Here is a 24,437-nt window from a genome sequence, read left to right as displayed (position 1 = left end):
GACTCCATAGTTAGCCAGCTACTATAGTTAGCTAAGGCATCAAAAACCAACTCACAGATTTCTGAATGATCTACATTCCACTGTAACACAACCTAAATACTGTCAAACTTTCAACAGCATTATTAAATTACAAAAACCAACACACCAGATAACCCTGGCATATTAAATGATCAGAAAACACAATAAGTGTCAAGATACAATAGTTTTCCAAGTCTCGATGACGCCCAATGTCTTATGACCTCTATCAAGTTTTGTCCCATAAAATGATTAATTTTACTGTTTGGTGGCTTATAAAGACAACAACAACAAAAAAACCAACATATTGTCCCATTTCCCAGCTAAGGTTTCCAATCCAGTCGATGGAAGCCTTTAGGCATTTATTTATTTTGCACCTTCAGACTATACAAAATCAGGTGAGAACTGTTTTCCCCTCAGCAAAGTTGGGACTTCTAGTCTTCTATTATCTGATGTGCCACATTAGTGGTGATCATATGTGAGGTCAAGTATTTTCCCATTACCTAGCAATAGGTAGATGATAAATGAGACCACAATATGAGACCACTGACCATCCACATGGCTTCTGTGGTCCACTGAGATAAAACTCCCGAGTTTGAAATTGGACGGATGAACAGTTGTGAAATGCGAAGAAGATACACAGAGATACAGAGATTCCTTTATTTATAAGTGAGATGTATTCCACTGGCTGCCGACCCACTGAAATGCATCAAAATACATGACAATATTTTTTATTTATATGACAAAACTGCTGTAAACAACATTTAAATAATGAAGTGAAGTGAAAAAGTTAATGAGATTCACCGTGAACTTTATGGTCCAAATTATGCCAGCATTAGGCTGCACATCATACCAAGTACGTCATTTAAATTCAGGGTCATATCAGGAATCTCAAAGCATAAATTCATGTTTTCATGAAAATATAACATAAAGCTTTAAATTGCTATTGAATTGAATGCATTTGTATTTTCTGTGTCTGTCAGATATATTGTTATTACACTAAAATTAATTAAATAGTAACGATTAGATGTTTATAGCCATTTTTAGAAAGATGAACAGAGCCTGTGTAAGAGCTGATTTGATCATTTCAAAGAGATTTCACAAAAAAACGAAACATTTCTACAGCTCTTTGAATCAGCCAAATGCCCACACCCCAGTGTTAAATCAACTTGTGATGCTCTCACGACCACGCAGAGAGGCTGTCGTTGGCCCACTATCTGAGGGTCACTTAAACTCACTAATAAAGACTTATTCTTCACTATACCTCGTCAATCCTCCCAGCCCCACTGACCCTCTTCTCGCCTGTCCTCCTCTGACCGGTAGAGGTCGCAGCCTAGCAGTTGCTGAGTGGACGGGAACGCATGGATGGATCAGAGCGCTCCCACATGACAAAGCTACAGCGCGTCTGGAAATGAGGAACGGAGAGCGGGCGTTTTGGGAGAAACCGTAGACAAGATCATTTCTTCACCTGCAGCACGCCCGGCTTGTTTCGCTGTCAAACAACTACACTGTTTAGCTTCCTAGTTTCAGAGATTACTGAGGCGGGCAGCTGTCTTTTCTTTTCCCCCTCTTTCCAAGTGAACTTTATAGGGATGTTATATATGAGAGCATCAGCGTGCAGTTAGGGCCGAAGTAACTGTAGGACGGATATAAAGACTGAACATCTTCTCGTACTACTTTTTTGTTCGGTTTGATACACAAAAGAAAAAAAAAGAGAGGGAGAGAGACGTGTGTGAGTGAGTGTGTGTGAGTGTGTGTGTGTGCAGGAGAGAGAGAAGTCGCACAGGTTTTTTTTTTTTGGGAGCTACGTTTTCATGCCGTCAGTCTTGCGGACTCTGAGATGGACGTCAGATTTTATCCAGCTCCCCCTTCAAGCGTGGGTTCATGTACGCTACCGACTGACTCCGGTTTGGACTATTACCATTCCAACAAGGTAAACGTTTACGGTTACTTTAGTCGGTCAGATGTGCAGCCATAAGTTTCATGATGTATATTGAATACGCATGGTGGCAGACGGGTCGTATTTTTTCAGGCACGCTGTTTGAAGACCTCTAGTGACAAGTGCTGCACTTTTGGTTCCCTCGGGATCAGTGAGTGACAGGCTGCATTTCCCCGTCAACTTCGTTGTATTTCTTTAATGTATTTGGACTCATAAACTTTGCTAAAAAGGACACCTGCTTTGAGATCGTGCACGTGAGGTGGCGTTTAATTTCAAATCGCTTGTGTGTTAGTGTGAATAAACTGGGGCTGCGTTGTGCTGTGGATGTCCTGTGAGCAGAGTTGGAGCGCACCACTTTATCTGGCGCACCGGAGGAGCTGGTGATTGCTTTCAACAACCAAAACTGACAAATGGACAAAATGAACGTGTGCATTTTTTTCTTGTCTTCTAATATATATAGACCGCCAGAATGTTTTCTATATGATCTAAATGCTTCAGAATTAACTGCGGAAATACACTTTCCAGCTACTTTACAGGGCCAGTGCACTATTATTCCGAAATACAATTATCAGCATTGCGTTGAAATATGAGAGCATGCTATGCGTATTGGTTAAGACTATACTTCTACATGTTGCAGCGTGATTCGTCTGTTTTATTTTGCATTATTGCTCGGTAAGATACTTTCCATTAGTACTAATCACTAGTATATTTTGGCATGCTTGGTTATCAACACCTGTATGGACAAAAATTCAACCACATTATTGTGCGCATAATAACTTTTTAGAAATGATTATTCGCCTTTGCCTTTAAAAGAAGCCTTCCGTGTTTGGTTAAAGTTTGATTATTATATTAGCTTTTGTGTTTACATTAGCACTGATAAGAAGTGCTGGAAAAATTAACTGCGTTGTACGCACGATTCAGTAGTAAAAGAAGCGTTTATTGAACAACTTGAAGTGCTAACACCTGTCATGGATTATCTATCTCTGAAAACAGGCTCTTTGAAAGAAAGGAAAGAAAAGGCTGCATCTGCAGTAGTGCGTTTTGGATTTTCCAATTCCTTCTTGAATTATGTGGTTATTGATATCCTGTTGATGTTGGGCCTACAGTAAAGAGAGAAGCTTTTTACTCTTGCACTCTGTCCATGGTGGACACCATTGCAGATTCTTTTCCTTGCAGAAAAATGTTTGGCATCTACAAGTGAGAAATGTACATACAGACCTACTTAATAGTCCAAGGTTACAAGTTGCAAGTAATGAGCCAAGTTTCTTTTACTGCGGTGGTCAAGGTAAAACTTGTGTAAACATTTACCAGTAACTACTGAGCAGAACTAGAAGAAGGCAGTATACCCCCAGCCATTCACATTGGTTTGCTTGCCTTAGCACCTGGAAGAAAGCCAGCAGGCAGTTAGATTTTGCTGATGACAAAGTGAAACATTATAGCTCAGTACAATATTTGAATTGTTAATCTATCCTGTTCATGCACACAGCCACCTGTATGTATACATGTCCAACACATGCGGTTAGCTGCCCGTGGACACACTCTTCTACACCAACGCTCACATACTTGGAGAGAGATTTGAATCACAATACGCGAATGGTTTACAAGGATTGCAGTTATTCCTCAACTCCTGACTCACTGGGACATCAACATCAGTCTTTAAAATCCAAATGAAGTGTTCATAGTTATAGCTCGATTTTGTTTTACACGTTAATTTAGTCTGTCACTAGAAGCAGAATTCAGATAGAAGTACTTTTGTAATCTTTTTGTGATTTTGAAAAAGTTGTATAATTGTGTGTGTGTGTGTGCGGTTAGCTAAACACATATACTGTAGGCAGACAGAGTAGCTGCAGATGTGCTATCTACTGAAGATCACAGTAGGACCTTGTTGTTTCTGACTGAGGCTGCGTCCCAGCTCTTGTAGTATTAACACAATGAACTGTATTGGTTATCATGATTCAGCAAGCGTAGAGGCTGTTGGCCCGGTAAGGAGCAGGTTTGAGTTTCAAGGACAGAATCATATAACATTGTCATTACTAAAGTAACAGCTGTGACTATGATGTAAAGCGACACATTATCTGCACTGTACTCCTGCTTCTACACGTAACTGTTGAATAATGATACAGGATCTTTATAAGACATTTTTGGCAATAGTTCATCTTACTGGCGCCTTGAATTCACAAGTATGGAGTTGACCTGCTGGAGTGGCTCAGTATTAGAAGCACCGCAGCTGTTTAATGCCACTTCAATCAGCAAGTGAGGAAGCTGATTTCTTTTTTTCTTAAAGTCAGATTCACAAGACAGTTAGTCATTGCTGTTGATATATTTTTTTTAATTTTTCCATGGTAAATTGCAAACATAATTCTAAGCAATGTTAAGAGCTGCATGTTTTCAAATAGGCACAAAACTCCCAGACGTGGCCTCCTGAAGACATTCACACCGAGATATATATGTATATATATATATATACAGCTTGTTTGACAATCACTCATGTAATTATGCATTACAGTACAGTATTAAATACACCAACCAGGAAGTGCACATAATACAAAGTGGGACAGTTCACATATAAAAAAGTGTATGGCTTCCTGTTCTAGTGGTGTAAAGTCAAATCTATTTCTGAGGGTGACTGTTAAGCTTTGTGTGAATGACTGTAAATTGTGTGCACACACAATGATCAGATCTCTACTCTATTTTTCTACTTTTTTTTTTAGAAATCAGAAGCAGAGGAAGGAAAGATTGTTAATGTAATGCTTTTATTCAGGGACAGGTTGTTAAAACAGATGCAATAAAACATTCCTGCAGCACAGATTGCCTTCAGGAAGGTTACAGTGCTCAGTTTTTGTTAAAATATGTTACATGAGCTAACTTCCAGGAACCTCATCATAGGTGTTTTCATTATTTGGCCTTTTCTTCTGTGTTATAAATGGGATGGGCAGAATACAGTGCAGTCAGTATATATAGCTAGCACTGCAAACTAAATACTGTAGTCACTGTGTTAAATCAACACCTCTTTAAAACAACTGTAAGAACTAAAACTGAGCACTGTAATCTGAAGGTAGGATTTATTGCATGACTGATGACTACATTAATGCTAACAAACTGACAAGAGAATGTAAGCATCACCCAAATATTTAATCAGAAGGTTATGCTTTAGTTTTGTTTTTCAGTCAAGTTCACGCTCAAAAACCAAAAGGATAAAGATATTCTTTAAAACCGTTATGATGATTCTCTGCAACTCATTGTAAAAACAACCTGTGCGCCCGTATTTCAGAACAATGCAAAGAACAACACATGAGAAAAGCATCGATTTGTGTTTTGTTAAGAACCCCACGGCTCTGTTGCTCTTCTCAACTCCATCCAACTTGCATTGTCCTGCACTTGCACAATCACTGTGAGTCATCTTTACTTTTCGCCCAAGATTTCTCCTAATCTTTTTGAAGCCTCTCTGTATCTTTCCTCGCTGAGTGGGAGGCTTGTTTGTTCAGCGTACACTCAGCTGTGTATACCAGCGCTGAAGGCCACTTCTTCGCAAATGCCTGTTTTAGTGGGAGACTATTTGTCAAATGCATTATGACTTGTGCATACCCCGAGGCAGAATCACTCCGGTGAAATGAAGTTGGATAGATTACTGTAGATGTTCCACTTTCCCCTCATCCCTTTTCCCTCTAACAACACAGTGCCCAAGAGGGAGCCTCTCATGTAATTATACTGTAGTTATACTGTAGGTTTATAATTCGATGGTTTGCAGATGTTACTCTTTACATAGTTGCAGTCTGTTCCAACTCACTATCAGTTATTTAGAGATTTTATTTAGGACTAAATGCGTGCACGTGTGCGTGTATTTGCATGCGTGCAAAGTGCAAATCTAATTGCTAAAACACTTTGAGGTGAGCTGTATGTATGAAACGGGTTTTAAGGTATACCTCATTTATACATTTATCTTATGTTTAATCTTATGCCCTATTTTATATCACTACACGAATACACATTACCATTAGCTGACATTCATCCACTCGAAAAGCAATGAGGCCAGCTTTTGCAGAGCACGTACCACCCCTTTTTAAGTGGTCCGTTCCATTTCCAGTGCTATCCAAATCACTGTATTAGTCACAGGATACTTCAAAGTATGGACAGGCAAAAATATTTTCCATTTGAATTCTCAGAATGTGATTTTTTTCCCCCCTCTTGAAAACATGACAGTAATAGAAACAGAAATAAGAAGAGTTATTTCAGCAGTACCTCATTCTGTACACAGAGCGAAGTTAATTACATGGAGGCAAGCATTCTTGGGTCGACAGCATGGACTTGGGGTTTTTCATTGTGCCCATTCATAACATTCTGCTGACTGGCCAGTCCGAGTTGCAATATCCCAACTATTCTCACTGGGAAAATGTTAACCCATGCATGGCTCGCATGCACACCAGAGGGAAAAATGCAGTCTGTGTTGCTGGAACTACGAGTGGCGAGTTCGCTGTTATAATGCAGTTACTGGCATTAAGACTATGTTTTGGATTTAAAAAGCACTAAATTGTCTTCATTGTAAAGTTCTCTTGTTTTATTTTTTTATTTTTTATTTTTTGGTCTAACCACTTCCTGGCTGTATTCATAATGAAGTCTTTCTGTCTCCCCACATCCCCACCCCCCCCCCCCTCGCTGTGTCTAACTTCTTCTCTCATTTACCTTCCCAGCAGCAATGTCAAAAGGTTATGGAGGGAAGCTGGATCGCCTGGGGCTGATTGTGTCTTTGAGTTAATGATAAGTAGCTACAGTGTTATTCTCTGGAGCAGTGGGGCTTAGATTGTGTTGTGTGCATGGACTGTTACAGTAGGAGTGTGAGGGTTTTGTTTTGAAACACAATAAAGCGCGATAGAGGTACGACTGCATTTTTCATCTGAGTTAAATCCAAAAGTGTGTTACACGCAGAACCCAAGCTTCCTCGTTTGGCTTCATGTCTGTTTAGCTATGTTTCTATGTTACAGTATAGTTGCATCACAAGAAAAAGCCCCAATCTCGCCACATCAGTGATACTGTAGTTTCTATTCTATAGCTGTATCTGCCTTGGATTTCATGGGGTATTTTAAGGACAGCTATTGTCTGTACAGAGAGCAAATAAGGGGATACAGCTATCCATTACAGGGATTTACCACGATGGACTCGAGTTTAACCTACAAGATAGAGAAGTCAACCAGACTCACAGCACTCCAGTGCTCTGTACTTTATAATCTAGACCAGACATGACTCAGAGCTACTAGAGGTGTTAAGAGGGTCATAAGTCATGTATGGCTGAAAATAGATTCTATAGTTTATCCTGCCTCGTTATCTACTTAATCACCGAGGTCCATAGAAACAGGCTATTTATGTTGATGATTGATTATATTACCAAGAATTGAATCATGACAGTGTATTTTTTAAACTCCTCCCAATATACTTTAGAGATATACTATTGCATTTCGAGTAATTTCTGCGCTGTTATCAGCCTGTAATCTATCATTCAGTAAGTTTATCAGCAGACTGCTTTTAGAGTGAGGCTGATATTAAGTTTTCAGCCTGGGTGACGTGCATGACAAGCTGTAAGTTACTGCGAAACACAGCCGCATCATAAGGTGTCAGAGTAATTTCAATCTTGACGTTGATTACGAAGTGAATCGGCCGAGCCCCGGTTCAACTCGTGCCCCTCATTAAATCACATTAACCCTAATTATCGTCACAGCCCCTTGAAACCAAAATACAACAGTCAGGCTTGACTCTTGGCTCCTCAGCTGGCTGTTGGGTGTGTGCATCATGCACTTGTGACTTGTGTAAAGTCAAGTCCAGTGTGGCAAGGCATTTTAAACTGTCTTCACCTCAGGAGGCCACTGGTTTCTCAGTAGCAATTGCCTTGACTGGCTGTCTCTCCCCCCCTATCACCTCCCTCCTGCAGCCCAGTTTCCTTGTGCTGTTTTATATTCACTTCTTGATTGGTTGGGGGATGGGTGGTGGAATAGCATTTGAGAGGTTAGCTGGTTAGTGAAGGGAGGGGGGAAGAAGGTTGGTGTGTGCATAAAGAAAGAGAAGGGTCTGTAGGTGGAGGGAAACTGGAGAGAGATTTTTAGGGGTACTTTATTTTTCAGCTCGCCATTGAGTCTGTAATGTCATTCAACGATGTGGAAACCAAAATGAGCCTTGCCACCAGATGTGTTCCAGTCCAGATAGCGACTTGAAAGACAGACGTTTATTGTTTTAGTGCATTTGGTGTGGTTCAAACCCAAACTGCATGAAATGCTGATTGATGGATTTCACTAAAGAATGTCTGTGCGTGTGTGTGCGTGTGTGTGTGAGAGGGAAGCAAAAAGAGGGAGAAAGATCTCCTTTATCTGATTTATTTAACTATTTCTGTGCCCTGTTCTTTGCTCACTGTGCTGACGGGAAGGGAAAGCTGACAGTATTTCAGTGTGCTACAGTAGCATTTCAGAGCAGATTCATCTGCTTTCCATCAGCACTGCAGAAAAAGAAATACAACCCTTGATTCATTCTTTGTTGAACTTGAAGGCTCATTCTTTAAGTCGAGTTGCACTTTTATGTCTGTTGAGTGAGGTCTCTGTATTTCTGTAGACAAAACAAATGTAACATGCTTCAGCAGAGATAAGTATGGCAAACATAGTAGTGAGTGTCATAAAAGCTGTTGCGTAGAAGGCTTTTTATTATAAAAATGAGCCATTAGTAACTTTTGATCTCTTGCTGTGCAAATGTATGTTTTTGGTTCGCCAATAGCAACAGCCAAACTTGTTGCTGACATTTAGCAGCATCCACATGCATGTGGTTTAGACTTCAGGTCAGGAAGTGCGTAGTTCAGTTTTTCGTTGCTACAGTTTTAGAATCCCAACTGCGAATAGCATGTTCCTAATTATCATACAATAAAATTTGGGTTGTTCCCATTGTTTTATGATTAAGGAATCAGCATGCCAACATGGATGCAACAAAGACAAAACATTTTCATTGTGCTGAAATGCTACAATTCCCCCAGCAAGAAAGCTGATCTTCATTAGGATAATTGCTTCATTTCATTCATAAACAAATAGACCACAAAGTGATTATTCTAGATGCTGGAGATTATGAGCACAGTTATTGGACTTGGCAGATTTGTGTAAAGCAGGCTTTGGTACATAAATTAGCGTAACCATTGTACGAGAAAACCATATCAACATTTCAAATAAGCACAGACGGATCTCATCATCTCTCACTTTCACACTCGCCACTCTCCAAACGTCTTAGAGTTCATCCACTAATTTGTTTTTCATTTCATCTCTATAGGAATGTTGTGTTATAGCATATGTTTTGGTACTGTCGTGACTTTTTTGCCAGTAAAGGCTGTAGCTGAAATGGTGGAAGACTAAGGTTGATGGGCAGGAAATGAAACACTAAGGAGAAGAAAGAGTAAAAGGAGAATGGGTAGGAGCGATTTGGGGGATCTTGAGAGGTCAGAGCGTGCAAATTATGACAGAACAGGTCTAGATGTGGTGTTTCTAACATCCTTAGTTTAGTCTGTTAAGGCTCCAAATCGCTATTTAATGGAATGATTCGATTTTTTTTTCTTGCTTTTTTGTTAGATGGTAAATTATCACTGTTGACTCAGTGCTGGTTGTAATAAAGGTTTGTTGTGTTAATGGAGACAGGAACAGGAAAGTCAGGAAGAATGTACTTTTTAGAGTTGGCCAATGGTTTATTCGTTGGCGTTATAGTCCTCCTTTCTCCTTCTGATGGGTGTTTCTTTAGAAAAGGTCAGCAAGGATGGCATGATCCAACAGATTCCATAGGCTAAATGTATAAAAACACTTATAAACAGAGTGTCAAAGAATGCAGCTGTCGGGTTCGCAAGCCTGGGCAAACACGAACAGTTGTCTTAGCTTCCTGAGGCATGTCCTGTGCAAACAGAACTAGAGACGGCTGGTTCAGGTCCACACTCAAAGACCACAGGACCACTGAGAGACACTCAAAGACATACACTCTCTTGCAAGTAGACGTTCTTGCATGCAGTCACATCACACAAATAAACACAAGTGCAAATGTGAGCTCATAGACCACAGAAATGTGTTGTTATGTAGCAACATTTCAAGCCACAGATCACTGTAACTGATACTATGAGCAGCTTAGCATTAGCAGCTGATGTGCGATCACTGTTATTATATTCAAATGATTTGTAGTAAAATGTATCCAAAAGACAGTCTTTTAAATTTGTTTTTAAAAACCTTTGACTTGTCAGTAAATCATTACTGAGTCACTTATGGGTTGCACCGGAAGTTAGTCAGCTGGTTAGACCACCAGCGATTGGTCGTCCACCATGTGCCATTTGTTTCTGTGCCTCCCTGAGCCAAGTGTGTGTGAGATTCCCCTCCCTATCACTACAAACCCACAGTGCCCCCAAGGCCTCTTTTTGCCTCTGTCTTGTAAACCACCTCTGGCACTTTTGGGCTTTGTTCATAATGTTTTCATTGTAATATTGCCTCACTTTCCAGGAATTATATTCTCTGTGTGTTGATAGCCTGACTTTGCTACCCAATCATTTTCAGTGACAATTTTATGTAGTAAAAACACTTAATCTTACACAGGAGCCACCCTGTAGTAAAATGCAGATGCAAATGCATTTCTCAAGTAGTGCCAAGTCTTATTTGGCATTGCTTATACACTTGCTTTTAATATATGTACTATATAATAGATTAAATAAATAGATAACAGATTTACATTTATAAGTTTTTTAACCTTAGCTTATTTTTGATCTACAGTAGCTGTTTATGTCTGAGTACTCTGATGTGTTGGTGCAGCTGAGACTGAGTGTGTTCACAGTGCAAACGCGGCATTGCTGGCACTCCTGGTTTCACTTAATCTTTGACACAAAGGCACTTGCTTGTGGCTGGGATCTCAGACAGATTTAGTGACAGAGAAAGCGAGCTAAGGAGAGAGAGACCTCTGGTTAAGTGAGCGTAGATATCATTAACAAAATTGCTTAAATTACTTTATATTTATTATTTGAGTATCTCCATTCACAGCAAATGGAAAATATGTTTCTATTTGTTATTTATGTAATTCTTGAAGATTGCTGGCAATTATTTGACAAACTAAGAAAAACATAGCATAGCAGGTCTGATACCATGCCAGGTACTTTGGTCACCTCAGGACCTTTTTCTCAGTTGTAGAGTACACAGACATCCGCAGATACCGCCAGTGTGATGATTTATTTGCCTGCCATTTTGTAATTACCCAGGGGGTAGAATAGAAAACATCTCTGAGATTATAGTTTCTCTAAGCATTCAAAAAACTAAAAAAAACATGCTAATAATAAAAAAATAATTCCCAAGAGACTTTAAATAATTTGCCAGTAAGCTCTTTTAAGGCATCTTTTGATGTTTAATCAAGGGCTGAAACATTAATTGGAAATGTTTTCAGCATCGCTGCAGTGATGAAAATAAAAAACAAAAACTATCTGAAACATTTTAAAAAGCAAAAAATATCTGAATCCAAATTGTCTTGTTATCTCGAGTTGTATTTGTAATTACTGTTGTTGTGTTGGTTTTTGTTGTTGTTTAACTTTACCTCTTGGCACCGTAGGCTGTTGTTTACAAAAACTTGCATCCTTAGATGCAGAATTATTGCATTCTGATAAGTAATTAATGAAAAAAGAGTCTTTTTGAATCTGGCTGGAGGAATTTATCCAAAATGGAAATAGCCACCTCCCATCGTACTTTCCCCAGCATATGCTGACACCATTCATGGGTTAATCACCATGTTTTTGGCAGGAGGAAGGTGTCAGTTCTTTTAGGTATACACCATCTAGTGTTCTTTTAATTGACTTCAGGAGAAACTGTATCAAGACGTGCTGATGAAGTTACAAATTGGCTAAAGCGTCTCGTTCTGAGCGCCAGATCTCCTTGTTCCTTTTGGTTTGGTTTGTTGTACTTTCTGCTGCTCAGCATAATGACGAGGGTGGAAGAGTGGAAGATTTCAATTACTCCAAGAAAGTCAAGGAGGCTGTTGAAGTTTGAAAAATACAACATGAGCTGGTTGCTCTGTGGAGATTGTGCCCATTTGGAATGTAATTAAATTGGTTTGGCTGCTTGCCAGTGAAAAAATACATTTCTTTTTTTTTTTTCTCTTTGCAAATGAAAATGTATAGAGTGTTTTGCTGAAAAATACCTGGAGGGAACAGTAAGCTGTTGAATATTTGTAATACAGCTTGCATTGTGCAGTTGAAATGAGTTTTGAGATGAGTTATCCGTTGTGGTTTCCCCTTTGACATTTCAAAGGTATGCAGCTTTTGAACCATGGATTTACTGTAATCTATTTTTTTCTATTATTGATGTGTGGTTGAGTTATAAAGTGTAGATTGGCTTCTCTGCCATTTCACTAGCTTTGCCATATCAGAAACCACAAGGCCACTGAGCAGCAGCAGACTTTGTAATAATGTTATATACATGGTGACATGTGAAGCAGAGTTGTTGGTCCCAGTCAACACAGGACACTGTGCAAAACTGGTGTTTACTTTACACAAACACTCCTAGTAGGCTTCACAAAGTAATCAGTCTGTGGTGAAAGAGATATTTCCGAATTGCATAATTTGAACATGATAAGCACATAAATATGCTGTGAAATTGAGGAACTGCAATTTTTGGCAAATATAATAAACCATAAATGTCATGGTAGCAAATGTTCTCACATAATTTACCGCCCCAGTTTACACTAGACATTACTCCGTTTGTGAAAAACAAGTTTTTAGGTTTTAATAATTTGAATCTTTAACGAGTAACTGAGTGAAAAAGAGAAACTGTGATAACCGTGTTATCATTTCTTCTCCTTTAGTGTTACGAAGAGCAAAAGCAATTGACATTTGAGATTGTTTTAGCACTCACGGTGTGCAACATGATCTTCCACCTCTTCAAATGACCGCAAAAGCAGCATAAACCTCAAAGATAAAAATAAAAAGATTATTGGTACGTGCACTGTTAACTTTCAAGAGGAAAAGAGAGAGAGGAAGGGAGGGAGTGTCAGAGTGAAGAACCACAAGGAGAGTGTGAGCTGTTAGGTTTGTTAGGTTGTTGTGTGTTTGTTGTGGAGTATTATAAAAATCCAGCCGCTTCTGATCCACTGTTCCCTGATCTGCAAATGGATCGAGCTGCCCAGCGGAGCCATTCTTACAAAATCAGCCTGACATGGCGTTATAATAGCTTTTTCTTGTACGTGTTCTGTCAAATCAACTTAGCTTCTTTGGGTGCTATTTTAGTGGTCACAGAGTCGATTTTTTTTGTCTGTGTTGCAGCTTATCCCCAGAGAGCCCATGGAAATATACTCATATGTCCAATGCCATAATGCCATCGTTTTAGCACTATGACACTTTTGGAAAGTGTACTTTGAAACCAGATCTGTGAAGCGAGGCAGAGAGGTGCTGAGCTGATGAGCTAATTAGTGGGGTCTACCACTGTTGTGCTAATGGCTCTTGCTCATGCATGTGTGTATGTGCTCAGGCTGTTTTTTTAAGGCTTAATCCAGCATGCACACGACAAAGCCTGCTAAGTGAATCAAACGGCTGGGTATCAGTGGAAACAAGGCTCCTCAATGGAACTGCAAAGATAGAGCAAATGGGCACAGATATGCCAATACACCTTCAGGGCATTGACTCTTTGCCATAATGCTTTCATATGCCTCTGAATGCAAAGGCTTTTTGTTGTTGTTGTCTTAGATACATTTCTGGGAAAACATGTATTTGTGTGTGTGTGTGTGTGTGTGTGTGTGTGTGTGTGTGTGTGTGTGTGTGTGTGTGTATTTGAGAAAATCTGGACTCAGGAACATACTGTAAAGCTATAAAAAGTAGGTTTCTACTGTTGCAGCCCTGCGATTGTGCAATCAACTACAAAACAAACACGTTCTAGAGAGAGGAAGCGATTGAAAGATAAATCTTTATCTGGCAGGCAGAGAAAAAAAGAGCTTGTTGAGCAATTTTGTAAACTTACACTGAATAAAAATAATAAAATAAGTGGACCTGGACAGCACATTGTCACAGTTCCATATAAACATGCGAGCAAGATGAGGCAGTTCCTTTTCCCAAGCATGCACGTGCTGACATGACACCAGCTCTCACTTTCATTTGTGCTTATGCACCTGCTGACACTCACTGTTATTTTCATTATAGTCGTTGTTCTACATGTTCTTACCACAGTGTGATTGCACACTAGGCAACATGTTTCTAAAACTATATAGAAAAGTACTTGTCAAGACAGCTCAGAGTGAGAATTTCTGGGGATTTGTATGCTTTTCAAACACTAAAATTCACTTTGTTAAAAGGAAAAGCTGCAGGTAAAGTTGTTATTTATGTTACTGCATTGTTCAATACTCAAAGCTGGACAATGGATTGGAGACCACACAGCATCTGTAGCTATAAATACATTTGTTTTATATAACTAAAAGGAAACTAAAGATAGCCCTAGCAAAACAAAACCAACAGAGGCCAGGAAGGCTGACTGCCACCAAGTAATGTCGTGCAGTTCAACTGAGTGAACTCCACCCACCACCTTGCTTAAGCAATCGCACAATCAACAGATAATAAACGGCTAATATTTTTGATGACTGAGTAGTAGTTACATTGCTGGATTTATCCTCTCAAATCTCAGGTTTTGGTGATTTTCTTAGTTACCTCACTGTGTTTTAGTTTCCCAAAACCAAAAGTAAAAGTACAAATGAGCATTTTAATATAAAACGATAAATCAATAACAAAGTTAATTAAGTGTAATGTTGTATTGTTGATATGGTTATATAATATTGGTGCATTTAATATAATCTTTTATAAATAAAATCCCTCTTGCAAAGGTTTCTAACTGAATGAAAAAGACAACTGAATTGCACTGGAAGCAGGATTAGAACCACATGCAAAAAATTCACAAACTATCCAGTAATCTGTCAGAAACACTATATTCAAGCCTGCTTGTGTGCTGTTTGCATTTAGATGATCCCCCCATTCCTGACATCCTTTCATAATTAAATGAAATTTTCCATAGTCCTTCAGCTTTATTTAGTGTATTTGGCAACTACAGTCATTAAGCTGCACAAACATACCAAAGCAACAAAGCAACACGAAGAGTAAGCAGGTCTCATGTATGGCATAGAGGCGACAAATAAGCTAATTGGGGATTAACGGTTAATGACTGAACGAGGGAAGACAAGTGCCGAACCCCGTTTTGTGCCAAAGTCTGCAGTGATGTTTTTTTTCTTCCTGGCTCTGTTCACCTCACCTGCCATGCTTTTGTTCCTATTCCTCTGCATTATCATCCTCTCAGTCCCACTTAGCCGGATTTCTTTTCTCTCCACTCTCTCATTTTGGTCTCTCTCTGTCTCTCTCGAGCTGATTCTCGTCCTGTATTAGTTGCAAATGCAGAACTAAGTAGCTGTGACAACATTCTCAGATGCTCCAGCTGTCACAGATTTATTGAGTTATTAAAGTAATGTACTGTGATTAAAAATGCTAATTTTCCCTGAATCGTATGCCAGCTTACATATTTTTTTTCAATAGCTGATTTAATTACATGGAAAATGAAACAAGGGTTGATGATTCAATCTTTGCAGCCAATTGCCTCGCCATACAAAAATGAATTACCTCATGATACAGAATTATTGTTTGAGCTACAAAAAGTGAAATGACAGTGGAATTGTATAAATAATCAGAGCTTTTTTGGCGTTGCGTTGTGCAAGCTGTGGCGAGCAAATGCTCATATTATGCTCTTATTTGAACCATCAAATATATTAGGTTAGTTAGCATTTTGCTTATACAGTATATAATCTCAGCAATCTTACCTCAGGCCACAATATGAAAGCAAAGCTTTGAAATGAGTAAAAAAAACCTGATCCATTAAAATCCTTATCTCAATGCTCAAGTGCGCTCAGTGCATGTAGGATAGTTCTGGTTTTTATATTTAAAGCATGGATTTTAAATAACGAGAGAAAAAAGTTTCTCCGACCAATATTATTTGAATTGTGTCCTCGTCTATTCGGAATAATTTCCTTTCCCCTGGGGGGTTTGTTCAGAGTGCTTTCCTTGGCTCATTTTGGCCTCTCATTATGCATTCATGTATTCGTTTATATAATGCGGCACGCTGCAGCTTCATTGGACAAATCTCAGTTGTTTTGGACACCATTGTGTATGATACACGAATAGTAACATTTCTTTTTAACTGGGTGTTCTTTAGTTTTACTTCCCACAGTCTATTTCTCCTGCTTAAGTGATTTTGCAAATTATGCAAGACCTCTTTTAAACATCACCAGATTGAATCAGCTACTGAAAAAGTAATTTTCATTTAAATAATGAGATAGAACTTCTCCCTTGATCGCTTGATCTTTGCAGAAAACTTTTGCTGAGCAGCGGATCACACTGTGCCCTTATTCCAGTCTTGTAAAATCTTTGCAAGATGGGCCAAACAGCATCATAAATTTTTTTTGAATCGCTTCCAAATTTTCAGGGTTCCGTAACAGATCGTCATCTGTGTCATTACCGCTTCATATCCCCTCGCCTCTGAATAGTACCTACTGTATAGGTGAGCTTGTCAAATATCCATGATCATGTCACATATCTTTTCCACTCTGGAAAGGATTGGGTTGTATGTGGAGTTCAGTGGAGTGAGTGGCTCCAGCCCTCCAGATGTCCTAGACATAACAGAAGCTTGTCAGCTCTGTAGCTGGGCTCTAAATGGGTCACTCTCCTTGATATCACACAGCTACTTCACAATGACCCCACTGTTCGCCTGATATTACAGCACACCAGGTGGCTCACTGCGAAAGTCATGGCTAGACAAATATGGACTGCATATGCTTGTAAAAAAAATCCTAATATCTGACTGCTGATTTCAGAATTAAGGTATGAACATGACCTTTATTCTTGCACCAACTTCAGATGATAGAAACCTCTATGCATGTTTCGTTTCATTTCCCCTCTTCCAGCATTGTGTGCATGGCTGTATATAAGATTACATACAGGGAGCTCTGCAGAGCAGAGGAGGCAGTAACTAAACTGAGGGTGAAAGGGAGAGGGTTGGGTGCATGGCAGTTCAGTGATTTCTGATTTATGGTTTGATTACAGTCTTTCCATCCTGCTGAAGACTGGCTGTATTTGCTTGCATCACGTGAACTTTTTCCTCACATGGCCTAGTCATGCAGCAAGCTCTGGCTCATTCTGCTTCTTGTCAAAATGAAACATACATATGCACGTATAGACTTACATCTGTGGGATGGCATTAAGCCACACACAGACGCACACGCACGCACATTCACACACAATGATGGCGAGATAAAATGGAGAATTGCTCTTTTAGTCAGCTGAGCAGTCTTCTCTCCTGCAGCCTGGCAACCATTCAATACAATTTATCTCTTACTGGGATATAATATTGGTACGGTATTCACAAATGCAGCCAGTAAAGGGACAAAAAACAAGCAGTACAATAAGACGGTGTGATTTGAGCACAGGTGTCCACCGTCTTGGATTCATGATATCCCACTCAACTGAATGAAAATCAGCATATTTATTGCTGCAGATATGAATGAGGAGCCAAACTCTCTTCATCTAGAATGTCAGCGCCACTGTTTGTAAGAAGAGTAGCCTTGAAAATCAGACAATGGGCCTTTTTTTCACCTGTAGCTGGCTGGATATTCTTTACTGAGAGCTGCATTCCATTAATAGTAGTGATCAGACCTTGGTGAGAAAGAAACACAGTAGCTAAGTGTGCTCCCTTTATGTGCCATTAGTGTTTTTAACCAGCATCGATCCACCTGCATTTCCACTATGTTGGTGTATGAATAGGATGAAAGCTCCTGTGAAAGAGCCAGCCACTGATATCATGTCTCCCCGGGCGTTCATTAAACTGCCATTCATTCTTGTATTTTAGGCCTCTTACTTTGAATTCTCTTCCACTTCGCATTTTGTTCCATGGGCTGAAGTAGACCGTTTGACTTCATCTTGTCACGGTTATGAAACACTTCAATAATGTGGGGAGCCAGTATAAAATCTGTCTTGATTTATAGCTTTGGCAGGACAGTTTGATCTGTCAAAATGTAGCATTGTCGTAGTGAAAGGTTAATAGCTGATCAGAGTTTCAATAAATAAGTTCTTTCGATAAAAGAGTCAGGAGAATGTGGAAATTTGCTCTGCGCTTTTATGTTATTGCAAAGAACAGATAGTCTCACCTTATCTGGTCTGTAGGGTTTTTTTTTCTGTCTTATTGTAGGGTCTATACTTTACAGTATAAAGTGCCTTGAGGCAACTATTGTTGGGATTTGGCACTAAAATCGAATTGAACTGAACTGAATTGAATCGAGAGACAACAGTTTGACTTTATTTATCAAAAGTCTAAAGCACCAAAGCTCCTGTGCGTTCACCTTGGTATGCTACAGACAGCCTGACAGCAGAGTGGAACTGATTGTCTCTGGCAGCACTCAGAAAGATGTGAAATTAACACCTACTTAAAACAGGAAAAAAAGACCTATCAGAATGATGGTTGAGCGTGCAGCAGCTCTGGCTTCAGCAGGTACATTTGAATATGAACATCCCTGAATGAAAGGTTATGACCCATAAAGAGGGGGAACGATTTGAGCGAAGCGTGCTGAGGGGAGAAATGTCAGAGTGAGAATGGCAGGAAATATGTTAGTGACAAGGAAAAAGCTGCCCCTGGTATTCTAGAGCCCCAATGAGTAAAAATAGGGCATTGGGCAAGAAGGCAGGAAACCAGCAGAGCGAGGCCTCTAGTTGGAATTTCTTCTGGGGAGGAGAGATAAGAGACTTAACTCCCTCCTGTCTGGGCTGGCTGACTTTAACATGCGACATTTGATCACTGATCACTTATGTAGGGATGGACAGAGGAAGAAGAGATTGAAGAATTGAATAAATGATTTGAGCACTGAGAGTGCTGTGAGCACTGTTTCGGTGCGCTTTCTGATGACTTGTCAGTTATTGAGCATTGACATGACATTTTAATTAGGTCAAGACTCGTGATGGAAACCAAAGACCACGCTCACACTTTCATGAGAGCTCTCTCACGCAAATGCACATTTATGTGTGCATATATACTTCACACACTCTCCTGCGCTCATAAACACACTTTGAGGTAATGGCTGAGGGGTGGAAAGTACCCTGTGTGAGAGTCTTGGGTTCCTCAGGTTGGAGAGTGGAAGTTAGACAATAAACAGTGGCCTTATCGTGCTTCGGGCAGAGCTTCCAACCTGATAGTTCCACATATGACTTCCAGCTATTAGAAACAAATATGACCTCTATACCACTTGTCTCAGCCCACTCACTCCCATGAATAAGCAATTATTTTAGGACCCTCGGTGGTAACTTTGTCTCGGCTTTGAGATTTTAGACTGCCGCGTGCATTAGCCTCGGCCCCGTGCTTCTTCACTGTCACTTTACCACACTGATCAGGCTGTTTTATTAGATTTCCCTGTAGTTACGTGACATCACTGACACAAGATTTATTAGGGTTTTTTACAAATCAAATTTCCAGGCCTAGTGGAATGTGAGATTGATGGCCCAGAAAAGGCGAGACAACAAGGTCATTATCATATCATTGATTACAGTAATTTGTACATGGTGTGGCAGTTGTTCATCTGATAGGGCGTTCACTGACAACTACACAGTTGACAATGTGGCCACTTCTTATAAACTGTGGGTGGTTCAGGAGTTCCTGATCTCGTGCAGAAAGAAAAAAAGTCAGAACGTGGCAGGCATCTACGCAAGAAACTAATTATAGCGTACAACAGCTCAACACTTAACATCAACAATGGAGGTCGTCTACATTTATTATTTGCTTTCGACTGTTTTATTCCTGTTCTGAGAAACATAATTCTGGATAGAAGTGATCAACCTTGCATTGCTTATTTCCTCATGAAGTGTGTCTATTGAATTTGTATCTGTGAGGAGAAAAGACAAATACATTTATCGAGCGTTTGATTTTCTCCCAGCCAACTGCTTTGAGACTCTTATTTTAGCTACTGATTTAAAAAAAAAATTGAAATACTCATTGAGGATATTACTTCCCTTTGAAGAGATGCGGCCGGAAATCCCGACCTTTAAGATGGTGGGAAAACAGAAGAATAGTCGCTCTGTTTGAAACACGGCGTGGCATAATTAGAGTTTAAAGACACAAGTGGTTTCATGTAAAAGAGAAAATGTGTTACATATGCGCCCTTATGTGTCCTTGTTGTGTCCAGTTACTGTCATATTGAGGACACAGCCTTCCTCCCAGCAAGACTGCAGTGTGAGACAATAACCTAAATACCTGGCGGATTTCAGACTTTCATTCTTTCTCTTTTTCTTTACTTCACTCTATCTTTGTGATCCCTTTTTATTCTCACATTTTCTCCTCCCACCTCCATCTCTCTCTCCTTCTCTCTCGCTGTCTGTCTCGCTCTTCCTCCTTTTTTTTTATGCACCCGCTTACCCACACTCCCTCATGGTCACTCTCTTAAGTGATTGCTACATTTCATCTCATGGTAAATCGGCCATCAGCCCAGTGAGCTATCATTATGCAAATGATGGGCAATTCAATTTCAGCTGGTCGGAGGGGGAATTTCTAATTAGGGTGAGGCACAGCACTCAAGATAGAGAGAAAGATGTAAAAGCAGAGGGAGACAGTAAGGTGGAGAGGTGCTGTAAATGGATCTCATAGGTAAAGTGAGAGGTAGAAGAGAAAACCTAGAAATGAAGGAGCATCCATCCACAAAATCAACATCTGCATTGCACATATAATCTTTAGTCAGCTATTAGTTGCTAGCATCTTTCTCCTCCTATTGTTTTTTCCCCTTTCTTTGATCATTTCTCACCAGTTAATTTTAAAGTACTGGCTTATCAGGTTAGAAGATGTTTTCACTGTGGGATCCTCTCCAAACCTCATAATTTAAAAAACATGATCTCTTAAATTTAGTTTAATCGCACTGATACTAAACTTTTTACGATTTCACATGGCGAAAGGGGGGAGGACAGTTAGTGCAAACTATAAATACTTATATTGACTGACTCATTTGGCACTTAGGTCATTGTAGTTGTCTCATACCTCATTTGTAGTCACACTTACAAAGCATTTAAGAGGTTTTTATACTCTAAAATATGAATCATGTTCCCTTCCCTGATACATTACAAGAATTTCTTCTCGTTGTGTGAAGTCAGGTTTCAAGTTCTGTCAGTGTGTGGTGTCGCCTCATGTGACTGATGCAGACACTCATTCAGTTGAGAGTGGGGGCGGGAGTGGGGGCAACCCTGCACTGCAATTAACAGATGTGAACTCTGTCTGTAACATCACATTCAGACTATCAGTAGATGTGACAGTTTACTCAAATGCTTCACATGCAGACTGTTGGTTGACGTTACAACAAATGTATGTTTCCTAATCGACTAAAATGCAGGCTTTTGGTAGAGATTGCAATTTTCCAGTGTAGTAGTTCTGAAAGCAAAAGACAAAACAAAGCCTTGACAACTCTTCCGAAGCAAGTTCAGACCGAATACTATATTTCATTTAAATGCGAACTGGATGAGACAAACAGTTGTCAAGAAAAGCACAGAAAACACAAAAAGATGTACAGAGATTCTTTGATGCATTAGTGAGTAATATGACTTAGGTATCTCCAGACTTAACGTGATGACGACAATTAATGTATCTGCAGCATCTGCAACTTCGTTTGTTACATTTGACGAATAATGTTTCTTGATGTTGTGCTGCTGTCAGAGTGGACTGGTATTGTGCAGCGGATTTATTTTGATGGAGTGTCTCTTTTCTTCCTATTGTTGTAATGAAGCATTGGGCTTGTCTGTTTTTGTTATTTATTCAGCAGCCCAGAGGGACAGCATGTTTCCTGCAGGGAGAAGAAGAGAGAGAGAGAGGAAAAAACAGCTGGTCAAACTTTTTCATCACGATTAATTGAATGTGCTCAATTTACCTGCGTATGAGAGATGTTTGCATTCTTTAGCAGTTTGTGTTTGTGTGTTAGAGCTAAGCAAACTGTCACTTCTGATTTGATAAATCTGTCGGATCAGTTTCTGTTTTTGCGCGTCAACATATATCTGAACATGTGTAGGTGTGTGCATGTGTTGGTTATGACACACACGCTCGCGCACACAGACGCACACGCACAGAACAGAGGATTCAGCTGAGATCAGCAGCTCACCCCGGGCTGTCAAATATTCTGTCAGCACAGCCCAAGAATCACAATTGGACTCTTTGGGAGGCATTAATTCAAAGCACCGTAACAATGCTCTCTGAAACCAAATCAACTGCCTGTAGTCAGCATATCAACTCCCAACTAACTCTCTCTCTGTATCTCTCTATCTCCATCTCTCTCTCTTCTGGCTTCCGTTGCACTAACTTTCCCAGCTCTGTCTTTACAGCAATGCCTGTTTTACCCCCAACCCTGCCCCAGTCGTTCTAAGATGTGTGATTGAACTTCTAAATATGTTTTGGAAACCGAGTTTCCTACCACAGATATTGTACTGTAACTACCTCTTGAGCTCAGACCATGTGAAAATGATGTTTCTAGACAAGAATGAGCAAAAATAAACCAAAACACTAATTAATTAAAAACTCTGTGTCTAAAGCTTTCTATCATTTCGAGCAGTGCTCTGCACTGTAATCGCTGAGGTCATGGTTTGGAATAAACACATGTCGTTGTTGCTTTAGCCAGGTCAGTTACCACTCAACAAGGGGCTTACTATGTTTACATACATGAGAACAAAGTATGATGCAAATAAAAGACTGCAAGATCTGACTACAGTAGTATTAACTACGAATGCTTTTAGTGTTTGAATGGTGAAAAGGACAGTTAGAGTAGAATTTAAAGTGTTTTTTGCATAAAATCCCAAAATATTCCTTTTAAAATTATATTATGCAAGTCACCCTACATTTGAGAAGCTGGAACTTTGAGATTTTCTTTAAAAGAAACAGGTTTAAGAATTGTTTAAAGATTTTTTGAGCCAGTGCCACAGAGTTCAGTATTTATAGCCATAACTAACATAATATAGTTGGAAAATTATTGTGGGTTACATGTATTTCTTACAGTCTAATTGTTTAATCATATCAGCACTACCTTTCATGACTTATTACAGCTATTGTAACAACATGCAGTATGTTTATAGTGGCAGTGCTGACAACTCAGTATTGTTAATGGAAACTTTTTACAGTATATCACAGTTTTCCCCTTTGAGTTTAGTGACCTATAAAGCCTGAGATTCGGGAGTATTTGCTCTCCTCAGCAATCCTAATTTATTAAGGAATCATTCTGCCCAGTGTCTGTTTGTACTAAAGTAATCCAACCTTTGCATGTTTCATTTGTAGAAAAAAAAAGAAATGACAAAATCCCTGTTTTCGTATTAGCTAAAGCTTCTCCCAGCCATCTGTTTTCTGCCTGTAACACACTAGCTGTGTCCAGTGCACAGCAGAGGTGCTGGTTCTGCTTGTCATCTGTTGGTTGTAACTTGTATCGTTGTAACACTGTGTTTTTTTTGTCCTCAGGAAACAGCCTTATAAAGATGAAGGGTTTTGAAAATAATCAAAAACAGAGGATAAAGGAAAATGAAAAGTTCCTTTTCTTCTCTCTGAATCAGAGAGGGCAAGGGCTCTGACTGCACTTTATTAATGCACTCCATCTCGCTCACTTCTGTGTCAGGCATAATACAAAGGGCAGGTGTGTGCGTGTGTGTGCGCACGTGTGTGTGTGTGTGTGTGTGCGATACCGTGAGAGACAAAATGACGGTCGAGAGAGTGAGCTAATTTTTCTATCATTAAGACTTATTGCAGTAGTTATCCTTTGCAAAGGGTGTAGTGTTATAACGTTCCTTGTGGCATCTTTGTAATTGCCTTTGATGTAAATGACATATATATATATATATAGTTTAATGATGGCTTGTCCTGTGCATTCATTTTTACTGTAAAAGCCTGATTACCTTCACTTCAATTTTGAACGTAAGCTTTTTAATCTTTTTAGATGATCCTTAACAAAAAGAAAACCCCAAAAAACAATCCTTGATCTCTGACTGAAGACTAAATTCTAAAACTTTTATTTCTGCTGTGTGAAGACTTAACTATGGCTTTAATCCACTCTGTAATCCAGTCAGTGGACTGTATGCAGTATCGAAGTTTGGGTACAATTTTAGATGCCTCTGTTGTAGCTCCTATCTCACTTGAAAACATGCAGCCAAGCTCTACATTGTTGTTTCAGTAGATACAGAATCTACTTTCTGTCATGGCCCTCTATGCCTTAAGGTAGACACAAGAAGTCAGGAAAGCATGAGAAATGCGAACAGAAAAAAACAATACAAGAAAGAAACACAGTGTCATAAAAGTTTGAGAGAAGAGGGAAAAGCCAAATGCATAACCACAACTTTCGCAATTAGTTATAGTTCTCGCAACATTTTCAACTGTTCACCGGGTGAAACAGCGTGGCTGCAGTCACTCTGATTAAGGCCCAGGTTGGATTACAGTGAATTACCACG

General features: G+C 39.6%; 1 protein-coding gene across 1 annotated transcript in view; it reads left to right on the top strand.

Annotated features, from left to right (window-relative positions):
• Positions 1-1,054: 1,054 nt before the first annotated feature.
• tox2 (TOX high mobility group box family member 2) overlaps positions 1,055-24,437 on the top strand; it is a 90,960-nt gene continuing 67,577 nt past the window's right edge. The window contains 1 exon segment of the mRNA XM_040007757.1: positions 1,055-1,948. Within this exon segment, the coding sequence (XP_039863691.1) occupies positions 1,856-1,948 (93 nt within the window). The 5' untranslated portion in view covers positions 1,055-1,855.

Source organism: Simochromis diagramma, unplaced genomic scaffold (assembly GCF_900408965.1).
Source record: "Simochromis diagramma unplaced genomic scaffold, fSimDia1.1 OVJJ01000320.1, whole genome shotgun sequence".
NCBI classification, from domain to species: domain Eukaryota; kingdom Metazoa; phylum Chordata; class Actinopteri; order Cichliformes; family Cichlidae; genus Simochromis; species Simochromis diagramma.
Note: the sequence above shows the minus strand (reverse complement) of the source record. Positions and strands in the feature narration are given on the sequence as shown.